At 39.3% G+C, this 27,127-nt stretch overlaps 1 protein-coding gene and 1 pseudogene across 5 annotated transcripts; both read left to right on the top strand.

Moving 5' to 3' along the window:
• The first annotated feature begins 1,085 nt into the window (after positions 1-1,085).
• On the top strand, positions 1,086-20,163 carry LOC148780537 (arogenate dehydrogenase 2, chloroplastic-like). Of its 4 annotated transcripts, none has more exons than XM_088846566.1 (3): positions 1,086-1,238; positions 2,081-3,246; positions 20,029-20,163. In XM_088846566.1, the coding sequence occupies exon 2, from the start codon at positions 2,274-2,276 to the stop codon at positions 3,231-3,233; it is 960 nt and encodes a 319-aa protein (XP_088702692.1). In that variant the 5' UTR covers positions 1,086-1,238; positions 2,081-2,273; the 3' UTR covers positions 3,234-3,246; positions 20,029-20,163. The 4 variants fall into 4 exon arrangements, with proteins under 4 accessions (XP_088702692.1, XP_088702694.1, XP_088702693.1 ...); XM_088846568.1 differs by lacking the exon at positions 20,029-20,163 and adding an exon at positions 18,930-19,064; XM_088846567.1 differs by lacking the exon at positions 20,029-20,163 and adding an exon at positions 18,900-19,064.
• Positions 20,068-24,505, top strand: LOC18438990 (protein-ribulosamine 3-kinase, chloroplastic-like; annotated as a pseudogene). Its single transcript, XR_016040589.1, has 6 exons — positions 20,068-20,169; positions 20,716-20,806; positions 21,437-21,565; positions 21,778-21,908; positions 22,825-22,901; positions 24,123-24,505. The product of XR_016040589.1 is annotated as a protein-ribulosamine 3-kinase, chloroplastic-like (transcript).
• The last annotated feature ends 2,622 nt before the right edge of the window (positions 24,506-27,127 follow it).

The following is a 27,127-nucleotide window of genomic DNA, read 5'->3' as shown; positions in this document are numbered from 1 at the left end:
TTAAGGAGACATAGGGAAAATCTAAGAGATGACTTTTTTAATATTTTAGTGTTAGGATATGGATATATCGGGTCCATAATGATGTATATCAATATGAATCCGACATATTTATAATGATTTATATCAATATAAATCTGTCATATCCTAACATTTAGCTCTTTCCAACTATTCAAACTCATGATCACATGTCTATTGATAAGAAGATTGAAATAAGTCAAAAAATATGTGTAGAACGTTAAATAGCTCATCTCTTATGGCTGTTTGGATAAATTATATATATACGAGCTGACAACTATAACATCAGTCAATAAGCCAGATTGAATTTAAGTCAAATCCAATAGTTAGTACCTCATTTCATATTTGAATTTTCATTTTTTTATACAAATTCAAATCATTTGAAATGAGCGTCTGTTCTTCATAAATGAAAAAATATAATAAAAAATAGATTAATCAAAATACTTTCAAAATTTTTTTGAGATATTTTCGTTAATTTATATTTTACGAATTATTTTTTATATTTTTATTAAGTACGCTTTGATGAGTAGAATGTACATCTAAAATTTCAAGTGATTTAAATTCGTAAAAATAAAAATAAAAATTCAAATACAAAATAAAATCGTATAACCCATATTAAATTTAAAACACTGTAAACGTCAACCGACGAGATCCTCTCTATATACATAAATTGAGAAATGATCCTATAAAACCTTTTTCTACGCATGTATGTAGAACTCCAAAAAATCCCTATTAAATTTGATAAATTTATAAAAAAGTTAAATTTTTCACCAATTAATAACTTTTTTTAAATATGTATCACTTTAATGATGATCATTTGAGAACTTACTCATAAAAAAAAAAAAAAAAAAAAAAAGTCCGAGTAGGCCGTTACTCATACAAATACATGAAAAAAGATTTAATACCGTGATAAGGTTGGTAAGCCAATGGTGGGGCACGAAGTTTCAAATTTGGGACATTTAGTGCCTGTACGGTAAAAACTGAGGAACCGTACTGTCTCTCGCATGCTCTTCGAGCTAACAACTGTGCCTTTCTCCACTAAATACCCTCCCTCTCTCCTCTTCCCATGGAGTAGCAGTGCCTATCCCCATCCCTATCCTGCCTCTCTCTCTCGCTCTCGCTCTCGCTCTCGCGCCACTGCTGCACCAGACAAAACTCTGTCGATCTCACTCTGCAGCACCATATCCAGAGAACCAGTTGGAAGGCTTGTGCTTCAACGTCAGGTATGGTCTTTTTCTCTACTCTATTTCTCTCTCTCGGCTCTGGATCTCCCTGTCTCTCTGATTTACGTTCTCTCTGTTCTTCCCTTCGATCTCGGTTAAGGCACTAGCCCTCTCTCTATGGTTCTCTCTTTCTCTCTCTCGATTAGGGCATCGGCCCTCTCTCTCTTTATTAGGGCATTGGTCTACTCTGGATCTCTCTCTCTGTTAGGACATTGGCCCTCGCTCTCTCTCTCAATTTGGGGCAGCCCAAGGGAGCTCTCTATCTCTCTGGTTCTGTCTCTCTCTCAATTTGGGGCAGCCCAAAGGCCTTTTTCTATTGCCCAGACACGGGTCTCTCTCTCCACAGTAAGCTTGATAATGTGCAATTATTTTACCATTTTGTGTGCAAATTATTGTCTTAAAGGAAGATGTAGTTCTAGTGCCAAAAATTTCTTCCATAATTATGAAATTTAAAGCTCTACCATTACAATCGATGTCTTGGTCAAGTGGGTTCAGTTTTTTCATTATTATATTGGTTATATATGCACAAATGCAACCTTGGTGTCTTGGCAGAATCAAATAATGCTTCTAGGGACTATTATGGTTTGAATTTGCATTTCTTAAGTATTATGAAAAATGCTTGTACATTTCATAGGTGTTTGTTTATTTCAGTGATTTAATGGTATGCACACTATTTTCCTGGAGGCATTGTGTTATGAATTTGTACAAACTTTAGACCTGAGTTATTGTCTCTCTTAAATGAAGCTCCTTTGATTTTCTATAATTGTTCTCACGTAAAACAATTTTTGTTATAAAGAAACAAGGGTTAAAAACTGTATTGATATGCTGCTGAATTTTAATAGAGATAAGTGGTTCACGAAGACAGAGGGGCTCAGCCAGTGAAGAGATTGTTTTGAAGAGAGGAAGATTCGGTCCCAGATTATCAACACTTGACCATCAAAGGAAGTGCCAATTTTGTTCACCATTTTCTTCAATGTCTGCCTTTTCTCTCCCTACAACTTTCAGAGTTAAACAAAGGGTTTCTAAGCTTTTGTCATGCCTCGAATCCGAGCTCTTGATGCTGCCCAGCCTTTTGATTACGAGGCCAAGATCATGGAGATGCATGAGAAAATCTCAAAGCTCAAGATTGGTATAGTAGGGTTTGGAAATTATGGCCAGTTCCTCGCAAAAACCCTAATTTGTCAAGGTCACACTGTTCTAGCTCATTCTCGATCTGATTACTCTGATATCGCTGTGAAAATCGGGGTTTCATTCCTTAGAGACCCGCATGACCTTTGTGAAGAACACCCAGAAGTGATCTTACACTGCACTTTGATCATTTCCACTGAATCAGTGTTGAGATCATTACCAACACAGAGATTGAAGAGAAACACTCTATTTGTTGATGTTCTCTCTGTAAAAGAGATCCCCAAAAACCTATTTTTACAGATTTTGCCTCGAGAGTTTGATGTTTTATGTACCCATCCAATGTTTGGACCTGAAAGTGGAAAGGATGGGTGGAAAGGATTGCCATTTGTTTACGAAAAGGTTCGAATAGGAAGCGATGAATATAGGGAAGATAGGTGCCAAAAATTTCTTGATATTTTTGCAAAAGAAGGGTGTAGAATGGTAGAAATGTCATGCTCAGAGCACGACCGCCATGCTGCTGAATCTCAGTTTATAACCCACACAGTGGGTAGAATGCTTGGAAAATTAGAGTTGCAATCAACTCCAATCAATACAAAAGGTTATGAAACTTTGCTGAATCTGGTCGAGAACACTTCGGGCGATAGTTTCGATATCTATTATGGGTTGTTTATGTATAATGTAAATTCGACTGAGCAAATTGAGAGGTTGGATGCTGCTTTCGATTCATTGAAGAGGCAGCTCTATGGGCATTTGCATGATGTTTTGAGGAAACAATTATTTGGTACTGGCAAGGGATCGGAGAATTTGCATAGACTTGCACCACCTGCCCTCTCTCAATGGGTATGCACAGGAAGCCACGGCATGTGAGGTGAAGCAATAGGTATACTGAGCTGCAAATTTTTCTCCACTTCTCTTTGTTATTTATGATATCGCTTTTTCTTCGGTTGCATGTTTACGGATGAGCCACAACTACCCAAAAGATAATTGTTGACTGAAAATATGTCTTAGTATTGGCAGCCATAAGATGTAATTTCATGATGTTTTGAGCCTTTGGACTATTTTCTTCTTTCTTTTATGGTATTGTCTTAATCACTTGTGTTGTTCAAAAGTTCAAAACTAAATCAAGAAAATGAAACTGCACTATTATGTGATATATGGTGTTTTTTCTTCTTACCAGTATCCTCTTTTTACGTCATTCATGATTCCTCTGTTGTTTTTTGGTTGCTTATTATTGAATTATCTTAACTACCTAAATAATCTTGTGCATGGCTGAGGAATTCCTAAGTGCCTAAACCCTAAACTCTTGGTCTTAAAACCTTAGAACTGCCTACCCAGAACTCTTGCACCACCCATCATTACAGAATTCAGAATCAGCTTGCCCTATGGCACACCTTTTAGCCTAAAACCCATATGAAAACCTATTGAAACTCCTGCCCCACCCCCTAGCTCTCTTTCTAGTACCATTTTGAGCCAAATTGACCAATGGATTTTGATACACTATTTGGGGTCGACATACTCATCCTTTCTGTAGAGCCCATGTGTCGCTGTGCAGAGTGCTCAAATCTCATCTCTAGACCACATACCCAAATTGCACCACCTTTCGTCCTATGCCTTTTAGAAGCTTCCAAGCCCATTCCCAGCCTCCAGTTTGAGAAATCTTGAGTACTATCTTAAAATTAGGAAATTTGTACGAATTTCTAATCATACCTAATTTGATCCAATCTAGATAGGAACAATATATTTGACGAACCGAATCATGCATTTATTATTAAAACTGACGAGCATGAGTTGACAACTCAAGTTGAAACCTCAGTGGGGGGGGGGAGGAGAGAGAGAGAGAGAGAGACAGCCAGTTTGAGGCAATCATTTAGGAAATGACTGTCAAGTTTGCAAATTAGGTTCCTCCCCCCCAAATCCATCTTTTAGTCCTTCATCTTATGCAATTTTAATGAACTTGGGCACCTGTAGAGCCAAATTTAGAGCCAACACAGATGCATCCAGAGTACAATTTTCTTTTCTCTGAACAGAGGGTCTAGATTTGCCCAACTTGGGGTGGAGGACATATTAGGAATAGAATTTTTGGATGGTAAGGTCTATGGGTGTCTATTTGGGATGAAATTTGGGGCTTAGGGTTTTTTCGGTGAATCCATCCATGACACTCCTTAGACTGTTGGAGATTATGTTTTGGGGGTTTTCATTGATTTGTCCGTTCTTGTCCATACAAATGTGGTGTACGATACCCCATATCTTGACATTTTTGTTTCTTTTTCTTCGCTAGAGAGAGAAATACTAAGAGGTTAAGAGTATATATTCCTTGCAATAGAAAATTATCATTTTGGTAATTCCTCTCATACCTAAATTACCTCTCTTATTTCAAATTTTTATGTTAAACATACCACACAAGCCTTTAATGTTGATAATAAAGTATTTTTCCCAATGCCACCAGATCTCCATTGTCTCTTGAAACAAATAAAACAATATAAGCCTATAATACCAATAGCGCACTGTTTTTCGCAATGACTTCGTATCTCTACCATCCTTGAAAAGAAATGTTGATAGAGGCTACAAAAAGAAAAAGAATATAAATACCTTCTTACTATCTTGAACTTGTCACTAAGCACACTAAGCCAGCCACTCTCTCTTTCATCCCCTACTTGTTGCTCTCAATCCCCGACCCACAGAACCCTTATATCTCTCATCCAAGTCGTTCGGTACACCCCTGAACGTAGCTCCCCACTCCACTTTCCCTCCGCTCTTGAACCCTAAAAAATCCCACGTCTCTTTTAAATTAGCCTTTTTCTCTCTACCACCTGATCTCTAACTCTCCCTCTCTAAATTCCCTACATCTCTTTTTTTTTTATGGAAGCTAAAGGAAAGCATACGAGCAACTTGAGCCTGATATTGAAAAACAGATGTTTCAACTTAAGGCTTTGAGAGTAACCAAAGATGAGCGGAGTGAAGTAAGACACAGTAATGATGTATGCCAACGTGATGGAATCCCAAATTGGGAAAAGATTTGAGGGAGGTTCAGTAACTAAAGACTTGATTGACCCCATAAATAAGGGGAGAGAATATTGATTGCAAGGATGATGGCAGGAAGGGGGTCAATACTAACTTAGACTTGTTTTCTAGGTAAATTCTTAGACTCTCAAAAAAAAAAAAAAAAATTCTTCATCAAAAAAATTCATAGATGCTCTCCTTTTTAAATTTTTACATATAATATTCTATAATTTTTATCATGTATCTGAGGTTTAAGCATTGTTGTTAGCAACTATTGTTGCCACTTTTGAGGTAACTTAGATCAATTTTCCTCATTCATGGAATACTAAATATTGAACTTTTCTTTGGCATTCCATGAAATACCTAACAATTTTATGATTATGCATCAGTCATAGATGTACTTAGATTTCTTTTTTAACTCGACAATCGCCCTGCCTAAAACCAAATAAATCACCACGAGATTGTGGATAAAGAGAAATATTGATGCTTGGATTTCATTAATGAGGGATTGTCAGGAGGCAAGTCCCCCTTAAATTATGCATCAGCCATCGATGTACTTAGATTTCTTCTTTAACTCGACGATCGCCACTCTTAAAACCAAACAAATAACCACGAGATTGTGGATGAAGAGAAATATTGATGCTTTGGATTACATTAATGAGGGATTGTCAAGAGGCAAATCCCCCTTAAATTATTTTGGCGAAATGAATTGCCTATTACATACTCCTCAATCATAAATTCATAATGGATTTACAATTATGCATCGGTTATAAGGAAAATTGTTTAATGCAGGCTGGACCGCATTTCTAGAATATGCGGTCCCAAGGTGTAAAGCATCCATCTTAAACATGGATGCAAATAGGTGGTCCAACTAAAAACAATTGAAACTATCGGTCCATAAAATCATTATTTTTATTTTTATTTTTTAAAAATTATATTCACGATCTCCATGTTAGAGATTACATTTCCTTAAAAATTGGGTCTGAAAATCCATTTCAAAAATAGTTTTCTTAAGAGTTGACTCATTTCTACATGGACTCATAAAAACTGTGTCCCAGTTATAATTGTATTCAGTTATTTTCTTTCTTTAACCTGACATACCACTCTGCCCCAAACCAAACTGTTGATTCCACTTACAAAAAAGGAAAGCTAAGTACTAAAGCAAAGGGAGAGGGAGGTTTGTGAGTTAGGGGAGAGAGGGAGAGAGCTAGATTTGTAGATTAAGGAAATAGAGAGCTAGCTTTGAAATTTTTTTTTTTTTTTGGGGGGGTTGGGGGGGGGGAAGGGGGAGTACATATATGTATGGAACACTATGTTAATCATACATTTTAGATGTAAACTAATTTTCAACTAGTGAGTTGGGGCTTTACTGGTTAGTGGCAATCATCTTAGTCAATATTACTCAGGTTTGAATCCCATTCGACCCACTTTATAAATTTTTTGTATCGTTGTCGTCAAAGCCTTTTTTTAACTAATTGGGGTCAGCAGTACAAATCCTGATTTGCCATTCTGCTCTATTAAGGGCTATACTCCCTCAGTGAGGTTATAAGTTCCCATATCTTTTCTCACTATTTCCATCAAGTCCTTTTGGGTGTACCTTTTGTATCCTTATCAAAATACCATAAAAAAACAGGAATGAAGACACGTTAGTGAATCCCATCCAATCCACTTTTTAAAATTTTTATATCCTTATCAAAATACCATAAAAAACAAAAGCCAAAATTGGCCATTGAATCCCATCCAACCCACTTTTTTAAATTTTTCTATCCTTAAAAAATGCCATAAAAAAAAACACAAGCCAAGACGGGCCATTGAATCCCATCCAACCCACTTTTAAGTGGCATGAGCCCAATTTGAAATGGGCAGGGAGAGCTAGCCATTGCCCCTACTAGATGTGATCCTTGTTATCACGCTTCCATTTCACCTTATCTATAGGGCCAGGTTAATTGAACTTTCTCAACAAATCATTAACAACTAGAACTTTCTGTCTAATCGATTCCAATCACGATAACTTATAGTATGCATGTTTGCAACTTTGCGTACTTCATTACCAATGCTCGCATGTATTTTGGAAGCATAAACGCCGCCCCCCCCCCCAAAAAAAAAAATAAAAAAAAAAAATTAATAAAAGAAGCAATGGAAGCACAAGCAGCTTCCTAGTACCAAATATGCTTGAAAGACCATAGGAAGCATAATTGAGCCCCTCCTGAAAACCTGATAGGGCTTGGAATGATGAAACCCTCATTTTTCCTCGGCCGAGGGTTCACCCAATAAAAAACATGGTGAACATAGGTCTTTCCGACCCTAAAATGCTGTGGAGCGCAGAATAAAGGGCCATGGTTTAAAACCCCCTAAACGACTTCAAACTAGCACCAATGAGACACAAAGGTGCGGCTTCTTCCCCAAAGGCATCCCCATGATGTAATGGATATTATTGAGAGAAACTTGGCAAGAGAGATATGGCCGGCTTTTTAATACGAAGGTTGAGGAGTGTGTAATAGGTGATTTTTTTCTTCGTTAATGAGTTAAGGGGGGGGACCTGCATCTTCCAATCTCTCAGTAACTCTATATCATTACAGATTCATGACCTTTCTATATGTTTTGAGGTTTCTTAAGTGCTTTATGATATTATCTTAACTTCGTCCTTTACAAGAAACTGAGACTACATCTATTATGTAATATATAGGTATTCATTCTTGTCCTTTTTTTTCCCCTTCTTTTTCCTTTTTCCCCAACCTTGATACTCAATGTGTTTGATCTGCCCAAATATTTACTTTCCTTCTTGCGCCTCTATTGCATCCTCTGGCCATAGAGAGATGTGATGCATGGATGGTGACTTATGTGCCTGTTTACTTTTTTGTTGTGATTATGAATGGGCCCCTCTAGAATATTGAAACTGGTTGTTTCTTAGTTGATTTCTGGGTCCTTTGAATGGGGAGGGCTATGGTAGCGTGGCTTCCTCACTTTAGGAGGTGTTAGAATGGTGGGAATGAGGGCTTAGGTCTCTTGTTTAGTTTGAAGGGGTTCTTCATCCCATGCCAGAGGTCAATAGAAAGATTTCGAAATGGTAGAGTGTTGGAATGTTCTAGTTAAGTTCTTCCATATTGCATTATTGGAGATCCTAATGCTTTTACGTGTTCATTTGATCTCGAGTGATTTGGATTGTTCGGGAGTTTTGTTCCTTGGGCAGATAGCAATCTAGATGAAGTTTCAGCCAAGAATCATCTCTAGCTTCAGTGATGTTCTCTCGAGCTTATAAATAGAGGGTGACAATCTGCTTATTCATTTTAAGTTTGCTCAGTTGATATGGAGCATTTTCTTGGATATGGTTGGCATCTTTTTGTTAATACAAGAGTTAATGGTCTCCTTGTTAGCGGGGTTGACACAACCCGTTCTCAAAATGATGAGTTCTTGCAAGATTTATCCATAAAGCAATCTTTTGGGAGATTTCTAGAGAGAAAGATATAAGGTTCTTTAGAGAAACCATTATTGGCTGGTTGCTGTTCTGGAAGAGGATAAAATCAGCAAGGGGATAGACGTAAAAAATATGATGTGATATTGGATGCAATAATAACACTGTTAGGTTATGTAAAAAAAGGAATGGATCGTCGTCGCCTCTCTCCTCCCCTTTCCTACTAGTCTCTGATTTACAGCCTTTATCCCACTACCTCTCCTTCTAACCCTTCTCTTCCTTCTTTGTCTTCGGCTGTTTGCGGTCAGAGGGGTACTTAGAAGGTTACTTTCTCTCAAGTGCTCGCCTCGGCCCCTCCCTCTTCTTCTCATCTCCCTTTCGCATGTGAGCCCTCTCCCCGTCCATATGCTTCGTGCTCCCCTTCCCTTTTTCGTTCCCCCTTCCTTCCACCCTCAACGGGACGATGTGAGAGGTATAGAACATTGTGCTATGAAATGTTGGAACGAACCTTCTATCACTTGTCGACGTATGAATGGAGGTTCTTTTCTGTTATCCTTTCTCCCCGGAGATAGCATAGTCTGCTCTTAAGTCCTTGGTAAGCTCCACCTTTCATGGGGCCTCCTGCTCGCTTTCGGCATGGTCTGCCTCTTTTAGAGGCTATAGAAAACAGAGAGTATCGCTAACGCTCGATAATATCCCCCTCCATGCATGGTCTCCAGTGATGTTCTCTAACATAGCTGAAGCTTGCGGAGATTTAGTGGTGATACATTGGAAATTCATTGAGACCCTTTCCCTCGGATCCATTCCGCTGTTGATTGAAGTTTTGGATCCCAGTTTAATCCTTTTTAGCATATGGCTGGAAGTTCCGTCTCTTTTTTTTCGGTCTTGGTTTCTTGGTCAGGAGCCTCTCCCTCCTTCTCCTCCTTCAACTCTTCCCCTCCCATCTCTCAACCCTCGGATCCACTTGCATGGACTCTTGTTCTCCATAGGAACCGCCAATGCAAGAGGCACCTTCAGTGGGACGCAGCCCCATCTCGTCCTGGCCCGGTCTCGCGTACTGGCTCCACCTTCGGGACTCTACTGGCAGCCTCGGGATTCTCGAGCTCTTGGCCTTCGACGGGCTAAGGGCACGAGTATGCATAATGGCTCGGCTCGTGGGCCTATGGTCTCTGCCTTAGGTCAGGTTCCCTCCCAGGGTCCCCCCCCCGGTCAGATCTCCCCCTATGTGCTTTCGGGTTCCCCGGCTACTTCTCCGGAGTCTCCTGCCCCGTCATATTTGGCGCCCCTAGGACCCGGTAAAGAGCTCATTCTCTCAGCTCCCGTTGAGGACCCCTCTCCGGGCTCGTCTCGGGCTCTTGGCTCGTCCTTAGCTTTCGTCTCTGTGCCCTCTCTTGCTGCTCATACGTGCCCCCCTACCGTTGCCTCTTTTGGATGCTGGCGACAAGTGCCCAACCGTATCTATAGTGCCGTTTGCCACGTTGCTTGGGTCGGCTGCTCCGCCGTTTGCCACGTTGCTTGGGTCGACTGCTGCGCCGCCCTCGGTCACTTCTCTTGTGGCTCCTACCTCGCCACAGTTGTCTTCCTCCCATTGGTTGTTCTGCCAGCTGTCATCCCACCTACCCCGTTGTCGGCCTCCTCGCCATTTGCCCCCCTTCGGCCTGCCCAGCTGCCAGCTGGTATCTCCTTTCCTGTGTCGCCTGCCGCGACCCCCATCCCCATCCCCATCCCCTCGGAATTTATTTACCTTGCTCCTTCCTCTTCTCCATCAAACTCGGCTTCCTCGCCCTCTCCACTCGCTTATCCCGCCCCTGGCCTCAAGCCTTCCCCCGTCCCCTTGCCTCCCCCTTGGTTTGACGCGTGGACGTCTTCTGATGGCGGCCTGCAGCCGGCATCTGTCTCTTCCGATCCCCCATTTTTCTTCTTCTCCTTCCTCCGTTGCCCCTGCTTTGTACTTCCCCTGGGCCTCTCCACACCCTGTTTGCCCATCCCTCTCTCCTCTTCGGTTCGTCCTTCTCTCCCCTCTCCCCTCATGACCTTTTCCCCCTCCCTTTGGGACCATTAGTCTCCCTGCTTTGCTCGCCCCGCTTCAGTTTTCTCCTCTTTCACTGTCTTTTCCCCTCACGTTGTTAGGGTTCACAGGGTCCACTCTTCCCATCACTGTTTTGGGGCCTTCTTTCTTTAATTCTTTCCCACCACTCCGTTGAGGTCTCATTACCTTTCTTATCCCTCTCCCTCGCTTTCCATTCTCCACCTCCCTTTCCCCTCCTTTCTCCTTCAGCTTATTCCTTCGTTCCTCCCTCCTTCCCTTCCTTTCTCTACCCTTCCCTCCTTCGCTCCTCTCCCTGTTCCCCAGTCTCTTCCCCTTTCGTCTCGTCGTTCTCCTTCTCCTCCCCCTCCCCCTCTTGTTCCTTCTCCTCCCCTGCTCTGTGCCTCCCTTGCTCTGTGCCTCCCCAGCTCTCCCTTCTGATCTTTACCCTTCTTTCTCCTCCCCCCCCCTTCCAAGCCTGCTGCAGGGGTCTGACCCGTCCGAGGATCGTGTGGAGCTCATCTCTCCCTCCCCATCTTTGGCTTCAGACAGGGGGATCGACAGGGATGGGCATAACTGACCAACAGTGGCCTCTTCAACTCCCTTCTCTCGCCCCTTGGTGGACCCTGGTGTTGAGGGGGTCGACGGGGAAGTGCCTGACCGCGACTCGAAAAGGATGAAGAAATGTACCGCGTGATGGGGTTACAGTATGATGGCCCTGAAGGACCGGCTCATCGCTTCTTTCTCGCCGACCCTTAGAGTCGTATGAAGGTGGGCTTCAAAGGAAAGAGGGAGCTTCTCAACCTCTTTTTTTCCTTATCAGTTTAGGGACCCTCAACTCTTGAAGGGTTCTCTCCCTCCCCCCAAGGCGGTTCATTGAGGCGTCCACCTAGAATAGCCTCCCTCCCCTACTCTTCACCTTCAACATGAAGATAGTTACCTGGAATATCAGAGGTCTGGGTCAACCTTCGAAAAGGAAGGCTATCAAGGACCCGACTTCCAAACACTGTCCCACTATTCTAGCCTTAACCAAACTAAGAGCCCAGAGCCAACCCTGCTCCAAGTTTGCCAGGTTTGGGGTAGAAGGCCCTGCCAGTGGGTAGCCTTACCTGCGGTAGGTGCCTCAGGGGGAATCTGTGTTATTTGGGCACCCATCGATCATCTGTTAAAATACTCGCATGTAGGGGAATTCTCAGTTATCATTATGCTATGCTGTCTAGAGTCTCTGATGGCCTTGAATGGACATTTTTGGCCATTTATGGCCCCTGTAATTTGGCTTGTAGGCTGCGGTTTTGGTCCGAATTGGACCTTGTCTGTCCCTACCTCACTCAATCTGGTTCTTGGGAGGGGACTTTAACATAACATGCTGGTTTCATGAACGGAACTCCAGCACCTAGATCTCTCAGGGCATGTTGGATTTCTCGGATTTTATAACTAGGAATGACCTACTTGATATTCCTCTCCACGGCAACAGATACACCTGGTTCAGCCACTCTTCCCAACTTTCTCTATCCAGATTGGATAGATTTTGTGTTTAATTTAGATTGGGAGGAAGAGTTCCGGGCTCTCATTCGTTGGCCCTGCCCAAGCCTGTCTCTGACCATTGCCCCATTGTTTTATCCACCTTACCCCTTTATAGGGGACCCAAACCCTTTAGATTCGAGTTAGCCTGGCTTGAGGAAAGGTCCCTCTCAACTCTGGTCCCTACCTGGGGGAATTCCTTCAATACCCTGGTCAATGGTAGAGCAGGGCATAGACTGCAATCGAAAATTCAACTTCTTAAAGCCTCTCTCAAGTCCTGGCGTTCTTCTGTTTCGGGAAACTATTCCCAAATAAAGTCTGACCTCCTTAAGACCCTGCAAGACCTAGATAGCATTGAGGAATCACGCCCTCTGTTCTCTTCTGAAGCTGATCTCTGAACCCAAACTAAACTTCATTACCTTTCCACCTTGAAAAAAGAAGAGATCTACTGGTACCAAAGATCTAGAGTAAACTGGCTCAAGACTGGGGACACAATACACGCTTCTTCCACAGGATTGCTAACTGTCACAGGAGGGACAATTCAATCTCGATCATCAAGGTTAACAACCTTTATTTAGACCAGCCGGAAGAGATTGAATCAACAATCTTAAACTTTTTCATGAACCTATACTCAGCTCCTTTTGGTCCTAGACCAGCTATGTCTGACGTAGATTTCCTGACCCTCTCGGAAGAACAAGCAACTTGGTTAGAATGTCCATTCCTTGAAGACGAAATCCTCAAGGCTTTGGACGACCTAGCTAAAGACAAAGCCCCTGGGCCTGATGGATTTCTCGTGGCCCCTTTTAAGATCTTTTGGGATACCTTTCGCTTGGATTTCTTAAATTTCTTTGCAGAGTTTTTCCAGTGGGGCATTCTTAACAAATTCATCAATGCCACATTCATCACGCTGATCCCTAAGGGCGAAGGCACGGAGGAACTTAAGGATTTTCGTCTCATAAGTCTGCTCAACTCCTAATACAAGATTTTATCTAACGTTCTGGCCTCTAGACTTCAGGAGGTCCTTCCGTCGGTCATCTCTCCCTCGCAGTCGGCCTTTATAAAAAATAGACAAATCCTTGATGGAGCTATGATTGCCAACGAATGCCTCCATTCCAGGCACCGAGCCAAAAAACTTGGTCTTATTTTTAAAATAGATTGGGAAAAAGCATACGATATTGGATGAAACAATGGTTCGTATGGGCTTCCGAGATAGGTGGCGTAAATGGATGAGAGGGTGCTATTCCCACCCCAATTTTTCGATCCTCATAAATGGAACTCCCAAATTTTACTTTCCCTCCTAGAGAGGTCTTCGCTAAGGGGATCCTCTGTCCCCTTACTTCTTCGCTATCTCGGCTGAGGTCTTCAGCCATTCACTAGGTCGCCTCTACCAAGCTGGCCTCCTTTCAGGCTCTAAGTCCTCACGTTGAGGGCCTATTGTGTCACATCTGCAATATGCAGATGATTCACTGGTCTTTCTAAATGCCTCCTCTCCTGAAGTGGAAAATCTTAGAATTTACCTCAAATGCTTCCAATTGGCCACTGGGTTCAAGGTTAATATGGAGAAATCGAAAATGATGGGCATTGCTATCTCCACCAGCCAAAGCAGGGAGCTCATTCCAGACTGGGCATGTAAAGTGGAAGAACTCCCTACTTCCTACTTGGGTCTTCTAGTAGGTCTCGGAAAACTGAAAAAAAGACATTGGTCCCATGTGATAGATAAGGTTGATAGCAGGTTGGCTGGTTGGAAAGGGAGATACCTGTCACAAGCAGGTAGAACCACCCTTATCAAAGCTACTTTGGCCAATGCACTTGTATACATGATGTCTCTATTTCAAATACCGGTCTCTATGGTAAACCGCCTTGATCAGCTCATGAGGAACTTTAACTGGTCAAGATAGGCTGAAAAAACTAAGTTCCATCTCATTTCCTGGAAGAAAGTATGCCTACCTAAAAACCAGGGCGGGGTGGGGATTAGAAACTTAAGAAAACAAAATCTCACCCTCTTAGGGAAATGGTCGTGGCGCTTGGCCACCCAACTAGACACACTTTGGGCCCAGGTGTTGTGGAATAAGTATAATATTCCAGACCATACCTGGATCTCAGAGAAAAAGCCTTGGACTAATGCTTCAGGTGTATAAAGGTCCTTTACTGCCACCCTTGAACTATTCAGGAAGCTTATCAGATTCTACCTAAGAGAAGGCAGTAGAGTGCGATTCTGGACTGACTTATGGATACGTCATACCCCTTTGAGGGATTGCTATCCCTCTCTGTTCTCCGTCACCGTTAATAAAGAGGCTACCGTAGAGGATGAGTTCAGAATGGATGTAGGCAGAAGACGATGGCATCCATCTTTCAGAAGGAACCTTTCTGATGGCGAATTTATTCAATTCCTTTCTCTCTCCTCGCTGCTACACAATAACTTTATCCCTATCTTTAGTAGAGATAAATTGGTATGGTCCCCTGCTCCTTTAGGGGAGGTTACCGTGGCGTCTTTCCATAAAAAACTTATCCAACCTCCTACTGTCCCCCTTAATCCAACCTCGATTCTATCACAGGTTTGGCAGTCCATTGCACCTCCAAAGGTACAAACCTTCAATTGGATTGCAAGGTTCAACAAGGCTCTTATGGTGGACCACCTACAAAAGAAAGGAATCCCAATTCCCTATAGGTGCTCCATGTGCTTGAGTCAAGAGGAATCCAACAACCACCTCTTTCTACATTGTAACGTGGCCCATGATCTATTGGGACTGTTGTTGCAATTGTTTGGGGTCCTTTGGGTAATACCTTCAACAGTGAAAGACCTCATTTTGAACATGGCCTCGCACAAGCCGAAGGCCGGCAGAATCCTATGGAAAGCCACTGTGGCAGCAACAATTTGGACCCATATGGAAAGAAAGAAATGCCAGAATGTTTCGGGGACATACTGGTCTAGCCCCCTCTCTGTTCCACAAGGTTACATCCTTGGTAACCTTGTGGGCATCAAACCATCATTTCTTCTGTGGTATCCCAACAGATTCCTTCATACCGCAGTGGGAGCATATTCTCCTCCACGAACCAAAGAAAAAGAAAGTTATAAGGGCCTTGGAACCTCCCCCCCAAGGAGCAATCAAATTGAATTTTGATGGTTGCTCCTTGGGAAACCTAGGACATGCAGCGGGAGGGGTCTTCAGAGATCACCTTCACAATGTACTATTTCCCTTATCTGAATATCTCGGCATCCAACATTCACAATACGCTGAATCAATGGCTCTCCTTAGAGGCATACAAAATTTTGACCGATCTTGGGGACAGTAACTAGAGGGAGATGCTAGAAACATTATCTCTTGGGCTTCTAGGACAACTAACCCCTCCGGTATCTTGGGTCTATTTATGATGAGATTCAGCATCTTTGCAGGGATACGCCCGTCTTATGGACACATGTCTTGCTGACGTCGAACGGATTCGCGGACGTGCTGGCCAAGGACGTAGCCAAGGCCCATGTTGAACAATAGACCATACCACAGTTGGATTCGGGTCGGTTACAGAACACGCTCATCTTTCTTGGCTTGGGATTTTTTCTGATCTACTCTCCCTACTCTCTTTGTACTCTCTCTACTTTCTTTTTACATTTCCTATATACAGTGTAAGGGGATTATTTTGTAACCCTATTTTGTATAGGGTCGGATGACCTATTCTTTTTAGCAGGAGTTCCGTGTACTTAAGGTACTCCTGGATTTACCGTTACTATTTTGTATCCATCTCTTTTATCAATACAAAAGTTAACAGTTATCAAAAAAAAAAAAACACTGTTAGGTTATAGATGGAAGACTTAATGAGGTGGTCAAGGCCATTGACAGGGTCCATGAAGCTTAAATTTGTGGGGAGCTCCTTTGCTGACCCGTTCTTAGGGATGGGGACTCTCCCTGTTTAAAGATGTCTCAATATGTGGTGCTTTTAGATTCTAAGGGCTTACTTGATGTGTATAATTCCACCAAGGTGGAAGTGAGAACAATCAATGCAAGGGTGAGAACATTGATCAAAACACTTCTCTGACCTCTTCTAGAAGGGTATTCATTCTATGTGATCTGGGGGGCCTGCCATAAGTCTCTATTTCCTTTGAGGCTTCTTAGATTTCTCCTTTCCTGAGGTTCTTTGTGGGGCAAAACAAACATTGACTCCACCCAAAATAGGGGAAATGAAGAGATATTAATCAAAGATTCCCTATGCTTTTGATTGGAAACTCTCAGGAGATGGTGATTTTTAAACTGCGTCTCACTTTCGATACCCATACATGGATGATGGGAGGGGCACTTTCCATATTTTCCCCTCCACCAAATATATATATTTAAAGGGTGTGGTGTCTATAAGGCTGCGGCCCTAACGAATCAAAGTAAAGCACACCTTCTAATAGTTCCAAAACATGTCCATATATGAAATCTTTCTAATGACCTGAAATTTATTTTATATCTAATTATAAAATTTAAAGATTAAAAAATAGTGTAGATTAGGCAGATTTATGAACACTTGAATATCTTGGAAATTGAAGGTCTAGATAATACACTACAAGATGCCTTATTTCCAGGACTTGAAATCTTTATTTTCTCATGTTTATACATCTTGTGGTCGAGCTTAGCATCGAAACAACCTCTTCTAGTGAATTTTTGAGGTACGCCCTAAATTGATTGTTTAGAGCCTCACCCTTATGTAAAGTTTTTCCATATTTAAAATACGGCTTCAAAATATCACTGTTTAAAATACCAATGTTCTGTAGTTTATTCTATTGACATATTGGTGTTTTTTACAAGTTTTCCTCTTATATAAAAAGCAATGTATCAGTATTTTCAAGGTATCTCTTAAACAATGATTATTAGAAGTTTAGAACTGAACAGATTCATTCACTTTTTCTCTTATTCACCCACTATTTCTATTCTTCTATGCAAAACATTGTACGCAAAATGAATTATTTCAAGAGAGAAAGGTGAGTGGTTTTTAGCTGAGAAGCATAACTGGAAAGTGTCGCTTGTGCCATTTCTGACGCAAATACAGATGGGCAGTTTCTTAGTATCTGTAACTTGTTTAGCGACAATGCTAAAATAAGCTCATCTTAAGGGTTCTTAGATAAAATAACAAACAATAAAAAAGATCTTGTAGGTGACATACATTCACTATCTCTTTTTTGTATATATGAATGGATTGTTTGGGGTTTATATTTTGTTGTGATCTCTATATTGGAAAGTTTTCTTGTTTTATATTCCTAGTTGCTCCTTATTTATTGCTGAGAGTAAGTCCAGTTTTCCAACTTACATTGATGAAAAATGTAATCATGTCGCTCATCAACCGTGTAGGAACTTGTTAATGACATGCAATGAGGATTGCACAATTAAGGCATGGAAGCCTTGGATTCAAGGCTTTGGCTTGTTATACCATGGCAATGATAAAACATTATAGATGAATGTTTCAAATTAAATTATTTATCTGGTGAAGAGAAAGTGTGTTCAATTCATTGTTCATATAACCAATTGAGAGGCAGACCTGTTTCATGGTCTCCTGGGGCCGTCAAGGTTTTGAGTGATATTGGGATCTTGAGTTCCTACTCTCTCTCTCTCGATCTTGAGCTCTCTCTTTGTCTGACTGTTGATTCAGAAAACGGTGAATTGTTTCTTGTGGATTTGGGCCTAAAAACTAGTACTTCTTATTACACATTATCTAGACCATTTATTTTTAACTATTCATATATTTGTTTGGTTTGCATGGTCTTCAATTTCAAATTGTTTACTAAATTGGTAGATTCAAACTATGTTTGGAGCTTGAAATTTCATGATCAAGATAGCGTATAGACCTCACACCATAATGGGATTTTTTGGCTCTAGAATTGTATTTTTTTGTGGACCTTGCTTTTTAGTTATTTCGATGAAGCAACGGTTTTACAGCCCCGACTATTACTCTATAGAGTTGGACCCTTGGCCTGAAGCGGTATATAATCGTAATTACTATGGTCAGGGCCACAAAAATTACTGAATAAGTGACGGGTCTGGTCCAGCTAAAATCATTATAGTCTACTAAACATGCTTGGTCAAACCAATTACATATGATTTTTAAAAGGTAAAGATTTTTAAAAAGTAGAAAAAAATAGGAATAATAGTTTAAAACCTAAATTATTATTAAGTAATTTATACCATCCATTAAAAAGTGTAAAAAGTTAGATGGTGTAGCTTCGGCACTATCTTAAAATCCATGCCACTTTTTGACATTGTTTTAAAAAAACACATCAAATCTACATCATCCAACTAAAATGGATAACATAGAACATCGCAACCTTCCTTCTATGAGTAAGGTTATAATTTTGTACAATCCACAACAAAAAAATAGATAATATTTCCCAAACAAAAAAAAGATCCAACTTTGCTCAGTGGATCTGATTCAGCAAATACCAATAATCAATCAAACCTGACGAATCCAATATCTGCCACAATTGGGCATACATCGGTTTCAAACAATTTTTTATGAGATTCAGTTTTTGCTTTGGATGAGATTAACCATTTGATTGGTATATCTTCCCGGAAGCAATCTGATCTGGTTCTGAGATGATCTTCAGTATTGTGGTGCCCTTATTTTGGGCGTGCAGACCACAAGACTAAAACTAAGTGCGCCCCTTACACCTTTGAAGTGCTGGAAAATTCGCTCTGGCTTCGCATGTGCGACACCTTCGCATCATAAAATACGAGAAAAAGCCTTATCAAGCTGCAGAGTGTGAATATGGGTATTCTCTCTCCTTTCTCTTCTTCCACTTCTCTTTCTCTTCAATTGTTCTCTCTCTCTCTTCTCTGTCTCCTCATATAATCCCTCGTTCTGCAGCCCCTTTGCAAGTAAGTCTACACCACTAAATTTGTGCCTCTTTTTTTTTGTTTTTTTGTTTTTTTTTGTTTTGTTTCTGTCTCTTGTTAAGTTTACAGTTGATGCAGTGAATTTGAGTTTAATTATTGTGGGTGTTCTATAAACTTGTGTTTTGAACTTATGGACTGATTATTTCAATGGGGGTACTGAATTTGTGTTTTGAACTTATAGATGTTTTCTCCTTTTTGTCAAAACTGTCAACTGAACTTGTTTAATGGGAGCTTAATGTGATTTTTTTTTCACTTTAGTCTCAATAATTTGTGGGAATGAGAAAATAATGTGCACATTTGTTGATTAAGAACTTAAAAAATGGTACTTTTGGATTGATTATTTGAATGGGGATGCTGCATTTTGTTAGTGTGAGATTGGAACTTGGATGATATTTTTATTTGATATGGTTTATGGATATGTTTTCCTTTGTATGAATATTGTCCATGAATTGTTTCGTGAGAGCCTAATGTGAATATTTCACTTGGTCCAGAACATAAAAAATGATTATTTCTAATAATATTAAGTCTGGGAAAGAATTCACTTTCTCATAGCTTGATGTAATCATTTCACTAGGCCTCAAATGTTTTAACATGGAACAAGGGATTTAAGTGTATATATTTTTAGAATTTTTATCAAAAAGCAATAAAGCACTAAGTTGTTTTTCTATTATCTTATTTTATTGATACTACCTATATTGAATTTTGCGTTCTTATAGCTTTGACTGCTAATTTTTTATTTTTTTTAAATTAGGTTTAATTGATTATTATTCCAGCAGTAGTGTGAATGAAATTTTGGTGATTCATTTTTAATTATCATTCTTAAATACTCAGTAGTGGCAGTTTCAGTTGATGATCCTGTGAGTGAATGGATACTTACAGAGGGGATGGCAACGAAGATTACCAAGATAAGTCCTATTGGTGGAGGGTGCATCAATAACGCATATAAACTGATTCAGGTTCCTTTTTTTTCAAAACAAATAGGTAAGTATGTCCGATTTCTAGTCGACTTGTGGTAACTCCTTACCATATTTTTCGTGAAATGCATCCATGGATTTATTTGAATTCTATTAACTTTGTGAAGATAGTTGAGTCTCGAATCTTTTTTGGCCCATCACAGCTTTATTCCATCTTGGATTTGGTTTTTCTTTGTGAATATAATAATAATTTGCGGTTGGTACGGAATATCTCTTCGATAGAAACATTTATTGATCAAATAGACATGATGGCACCATTGGATTTCTTTTTTTTTTGGTTTTCTCGATGCTAAACGCTTCTCGATGTTAAACGCTTTCCTGCCTTTTGTGATTACCATTTGTTTGTATAACTTGTATCATTGCAATGAATTTCGGAACCAAATTGCTAATGAGATATTGCATGTAGTTGCCATACTGGTTGTTTGAACTCAATTAAAATAGCTCTGATTAGTTAGTTAATGATCATCGTTTACAGAATGTATCTTTTGACATGTACAACCTCCCCTTAGTTATTGGGAAAATTAACTCCGTTTTGGCTTTTTAACATGAACAGGAGTATAGGGCCATCAATGTTTGAAGGGTGGATTATTGGTCTAGACGCATTATATGCCACCAATTCGATACGTGTGCCTCAGCCCTTCAAGGTATTCCTTTTCAGTTTTTTTTTTTTTATGTTTTATTTTTTCTTCCTCTGAATCTATTGTTATTGTTAGAACACCATTGCTTGTTTGTAAGTTAAGCTTACTTACCAACAATGTTGATCCATTATTAATAATTCAGTTTGGGCCGTTACCTAGAAGAGGTTCCTTTATCATTATGGAGTTTGTTGAGTTTGGATCAAACAGAAGTAATCAGGTGATTTGGTTCTTTTTGTCCTTGACCTTGTGAGATAGTCATTTGAAATTGGTTAAATCTTGTGACCATTATCTATGCTTAGTCAGTCCTTGGGAGAAAGCTTGCTGAAATGCATAAAGCTGGAAAATCTGATAAGGTTTTGGATTTCCAGTCGACAACACCATAGGCAGATAGAATAGCTTTTAATCAATCATATATGCAGTGTTTATGATATTTTTTTCGTATTGTATTTAATATAAATTGCGAGATATCTTTGAGGTGTTATGTCTATCCCTCAAATTTATATATGTTTATTTTTTGTTATGTTCTTTCTTGTCCATTATATACATTTGGGCCTATGTTTTAACATTGAGGTGATTGTTTCATAAGCTAATACTTTCTTCTTCAAAATACTACTTTGTGCTAACACATCAATTCAGATTGTTGTAGTATGTCTCAGATAAACACCTGGTTCACAGATTGGATCAGCTTTTTCTCTGAGCATCGATTGGGCTACCAGTTGAAGTTTGCTCGTGATCAATATGGGGATGCAAGCATTTATGAAAAAGGTAATGTGGTCCATGAAATGCTAGGCTGAGTTACTAAATGCTAGGAATGAGTTAGTGCGGGGTCAATACTGTGATGCTTACTCAACAAAAAAGAAAAAAAGTTTCATTTGAAAAGTCCATTGATGGTTAATCTTTTGCGTTAGAGACTATGACTTAAAGTGATCTTTTATCAGGATCTTGATTGCCTATCTTTACCTATTTGATTCGAACAGGGCAAAGGCTACCGAAGTGTATGCCACTTCTTTTTGAAGGTAATGACATTGAGCCTTGTTTGCTTCATGGAGACCTGTGGAATGGAAATATTATAATGGGGAACCTATAATATTCGATCCTGCATGCTATTGTAAGTTTTCTTCTTCTATTTAGAAATATTATACTTCTTTTGTCCCCATGTGTTCATGTAACAAGAGGTGGCTTGATTCCTATTCCTTTCAAAAGACAGTGGAGATTTTCTGTTCTCATAAAGAGGTTCACGGTAGGCATATATTGCATGTTCATTTGCAACTTTTGTATAGACTTAATTTTATGGGTCTGTCCATTCTACCACTCTTGTTGATCTTGGGAAGATCTGTCCGAATGTTAGTAACAGTTATTTGTATTTTGTAATGTCACTAACTGTGGTCCCTATTAGTTAGAAACAAACTCTGTTAGTCCCACACTTTCTTCCTTTTCCTGTCATTATTTCACTTTTTCTTATGCCATGCATGATACATCTCCATTAGAAGCCTTCTACTCAGAGAGAGGTTGTTTCCAAAGGTCTCTGGTCAGTCCCACTTTCTGGATACTGTGGAATCCAGAAATAGCACCTTAAGTTCTCGTAGTATGCCAACTAGACATAGTAGTCATATTGTTATTTATTGTTAGATGCCAATGTCTGTACCATTCTCTTTATTGTCCGGACAGACTTTTAATGAACTCTTGCTCATAATAATTCTTCTTGCCTCATAGTAATCAATAGAGAGAGGGTTAGCATGCCACCACACTCTTGTGGACTTGAACATATGCATCCATGGGTTTATTCCTTCGATTCTTTTCTCATTTTCGGTTGATTGTACTTTTTTCTTTTAGAACTGTTGTTCAAAATAGCGGACTTCAGATGTCGTACAGGTACTCATCATTTTAAATCTTTCGGCAAATGAATATAATATTTGCTTATTGGCAGGAAAGACCTTTAAATGCTTGGACACCTTAGTTTCTCATAGTGACCTTGATTGCTCATGGCTGGATTCTCATGTTATATTGCACTGGGTGTCATGTAGATGGACATAACGAAGCTGAATTTGGAATGTCTTGGTGTCCTGGATTTGGTGGTGCCTTCTATAGCTCCTATTTTGAGGTATTGTCTCATCTCCTTTTATTTGATTCAAAAGGCCATAATCTGTTTGTTTTCTATGTTGATATACTTTAGATGCATACAACCATGCATGCACACAGACATGGGGTTCTTACTCATGTAATTTATGCATGTGTACTATTTACATATATATAGTTCTGTCACTGGTTGTGTTTGGTGTACTTGTGAGTAATACACTGTCAAGCACAAAGTTCTATAAAGAGATATGTATGTGTGTGTTTGATGGACATGTGGTGTATAAATGCATGTTATAATGACAAATGTCATGTATTCATTTGCTTGTGTAGGCACTGACATTTGAGCTGCCAACTTGCCCGAGCCAGCCTGCAGGCTCTCTGGCTGGCCTTGTGGGCCCAAAAGGATTTTGGGCCATGTCAGGGCTGGCCCTGACCCTACCCTGGCCCAAATAGAATTTGGATTATATGTTTTACATATTAAATAAAATGTTATATCACCTGTAGGACCCTTTAGTTTAGGTTGGTCTCAGGCTAAAATACTAAGAAATGAGGCCGGGCCTACCCTTTTCCATCTCAGGCTAGGGCTTGCCCGTTGGTAGTCCTAATATAAAAATATATGAGTGTATTCTCTATTTGTGGGTTGTGTGAATGCAATGCTCGTCTTGTGTGTGGGTATGTTTCTCTGCTCAACGCGCATGTGTAAGTGTGTGTGTATATATATATATATATATATATATATATATAATATGAGTATTTTTGCAATATTCTCAACAAAAGTACTATGTTTATACCCGACATTAAGGGTTTGGGTAAAATGAAAACATGTAGGTATATGTATATGCACGAACATGTAAAGGAAAATCATCACATTCGGGGTTCCCTTCTTAATGAATACAAGGAATGTTGGATTTGAGAAATGATCTTGATGAAGATGGGTGACTAGTGGTAAAGGTGAGTAATTTGTTCTTATGATTTAAGAAACAAGAAGAAAAAACAAACCCTCTATTCTTTATGGACCTGATATGCCATTATGGATAGGCCATAACAAAGGCGACTTCGAAGTCTAAATCCCTTTTACTGTTCAAACCCAAAATATCCTTAGCACACTTATTCACTTCACCATCCCTACCAGAGCAGACATATAAAGTGATTGACACAATTATCATAACTTAGATCTTTCTTCTTCTTCTTTTTTATTTAATTATTTACTTTTTTTTAAATTTTTTTTGTGATCGTTGGGAGTTAGGTAATGCTGAAACAGCCGGGTTTTGAAGAACGGAGGGACCTATATATGTTATACCATTATTTGAATCATTATAATCTATTTGGGTCCGAATACCGTCCAGAATCAATAATTATCTCCCAATGTTTCAGAGTTGAAGTGCTTACTATGAAAATGATAATGGTCAGTACATGCAGATAATTGCCTGTACTTGCATATAATTGGGGCCTGTACTTGCCTGAAACCTATGACAGCTTATCGTGTTTTGTTCATATCATAGTGATTCACCCTGTTATATTTGTCCATGTTTCTCTGCATAGTTTGCTTTTGATTATGGAATTCAGATGTGAAAGCTTACTCCTTTTTATTATGTTGAAATAGAAACTTTATGGTGGGATATTCTCAGCTATTGTTCACATATTTTCTGGAAGATTAGCAAGAATTTGTCATGGCTTATTTAACGAATCTTGTGAAATTTGATTACTATGTAGACAAGCACATTGAACCAATGTATGTGTGTGCGTGCGTGCGAGAGAGAGGGAGAGCTTCTTAGGATAGGAGCAAGAAGATGAAATATTCAAGCAAACATTGTTCTGGAAATCTGATGTTCCCAAGAAAACATTGTTGAAGAAACCAACCAAGAGAGAGGGAGAGAGCAAAACAGCTTTTCCTCATGCATCTTTGGTAGAATATCACGCAAACAACACCCAGGAAGAGAGAGAGAGAGAGAGAGAGATCGCTAGGCAGGAGATTTGGCAATGATGTGAGCATGATCAGGGATAAGGTGCTTTTCCACCGTGTCCATGAATTTTGTGGCGTAAGCCTTGTGTGCAGGATGAGCAACATACTCCTCCAAACCATTTTCAAATTTAATCACAAGGACATGTGTGAAGCCTCGGTGTGCCTTTTCCCTTGTGTGCAATTCCCTTGCCCCAAAAAGAAGATGAAAGGAATTCAAGATAGAAAGAGCCTTATAAAAGGCCAGACGCCAGAAAGATTTTATGCTCCTGTGGGAGCATATAGGGCTGAGAATTTTTTGGATTGGGTCTGGATCTGGATCCAAAAAATATGTTCGGATCCGGTTCTTGTCGGATCTAGAATATTCGGATCTGAATCTAGATCCAAAATTATATGTTGGATTTTGATTCAAATTTGGATCTGAATCATTTCTAATCTTGTATTTTTTGAAGTTAAAATATAATTATAAAACTAAAATAATTATATATTATAAATATATAAATTGTAACATTTATGTATATGTAATATATATTATCCTAAAATATTGGATCTGATCCGGGTCGGGATCGCCTCTGTTTGGATCCGATCAGAATTACTATTTGGATCTAGATTTTGGATATGATTTGAATATCGGATCCAAATTTTGGATCCATACTTGGATCTGGATAGGATCTGAATTTTGAGTCTTGGATCCGAACGGGGTAAATTCTCAGCCCTAGGAGCATATTATTCTATTTACTCCCTCGTGTAAAATCCTTCTCAACTTAGTGACTAATCAGAAAAAGGGGCACTTCCATATCAACATCTAAACATTGAGTAGATACCATTTAATTTTGGATGGTCCAGTCTAGATATTTGAGAACTTCAAAGCAATTTTTTTAAAATGAAGCGAAATTGTTCGTGCTTTCACCAGAGCATATTGTCCATTTGGTCCTTTTGTAAAATCCACGTGGCATATTTTTAAAACAGCAAAATTTCGGCATGTGACCTCATACAACTAATGAGCAATCTTAAAAAATAAAAATGAAAGTAATGAAATGAAGTACACTCTTTATCTACTTGAAAAAAACAAGATTGAATATGGACTATCCAATTTTTGAACAATTAAGTTTTAGGTAATGAAACATTCAAATCCAACAATTTTCCTTAAATAATACTCTGGCAATTCTCAAGGGGATACCAACATTTCAAATAAAAAGAAACGCCAAGTAGAATTTTTTCTCGTAGTGAGTGTGCAAGTACTCGATGATTCTAAAGTGGATCCAAAAAGACAAACAGAGACGCCGCTTAAGGTGTGGTCTATAATTTGACCTAATTTTCTCCTGTGGAATCACGTGTCCTTGTAAGAAAGAATATGTCATCTCTCTCTCATACATCTATTAAAATTATTAAAAAATAATTTATAAAATACAAATTGATCAAAATAACTTTGAAAAATTTGAGGGTATTTTGGTTAATTTATATTTTCATATTATTTTTTTATATTTTTATTGGATTATCTTATTTTTAAAGAATAGACATTCAAAATTTAAAGTGATTTAGATTTGTAAAAGAAAAAATAAAAATTCAAATACGAAGTGAAGCTGGGACTATTGGATCTAGCTTAAATTCAATCTGGATTTTTTGTTTTTGAAATGTCAGATAAACCCAATATTGCCAAATGTTTGTATTTTTATTTTTATAATAATTGGTTGCTTTTTTGATAATGTTGCAGGAAGGTAAACTTGAACATCTTATGAAGGTAACTGTTTATCCTTGGTGTTAATGCTCCATACTACATAATTAAAAACTTGCTCTTGACATCACATGAAAAAGCCCATGATCTAAGATATGTAGCTCAGGTTATTAGGATTAGATCAATGATCAAGCCTTAGCTAATATTCTTCCAAATGAAATTTAATATAACTTAGTATATGTAATGGTGCTTATTTCTATTTACCCAAAAAAAGTGGTGCTTATTTCTACTGTGGTGTGCGACCATAAAAAACCCATATAAGAGGGAATTTTAAAGGCTCAAATTTTAGGGATGTCCTTTGCTTCAACTATGATTGATTTCAAAAACTACGAAAATGACTTCGAGCTCTTAATATCTATATCTCATTGTTTAACAAATGGCCAGTTCGATAGTTTTTTGGATGCTTCAGATCTAGAGTTTTAAGAGCTCAATCTCTCTCTCTCTCCCCCTCCCCTTCCCCCTCTTTCCTCCCAACTTTTTTAAGAGTTTCCGAATTTTAGGCCACTTCGATTTATAAAAAAAAAAAATGAACAGTGATTTCGTCTATGCTTATCAG

Source organism: Amborella trichopoda, chromosome 9 (genome assembly GCF_054954075.1).
Source record: "Amborella trichopoda isolate Santa Cruz 75 chromosome 9, AtrichopodaSantaCruz75HAP2 v2.0, whole genome shotgun sequence".
In the NCBI taxonomy this organism is placed as follows: domain Eukaryota; kingdom Viridiplantae; phylum Streptophyta; class Magnoliopsida; order Amborellales; family Amborellaceae; genus Amborella; species Amborella trichopoda.
This window is presented reverse-complemented; position numbering and strand designations above follow the sequence as displayed.

Bases quoted from the DNA above. Each gene is read 5' to 3' on its own strand.
- LOC148780537 (XM_088846566.1), top strand. From the start codon at position 2,274: ATGCCTCGAATCCGAGCTCTTGATGCTGCCCAGCCTTTTGATTACGAG.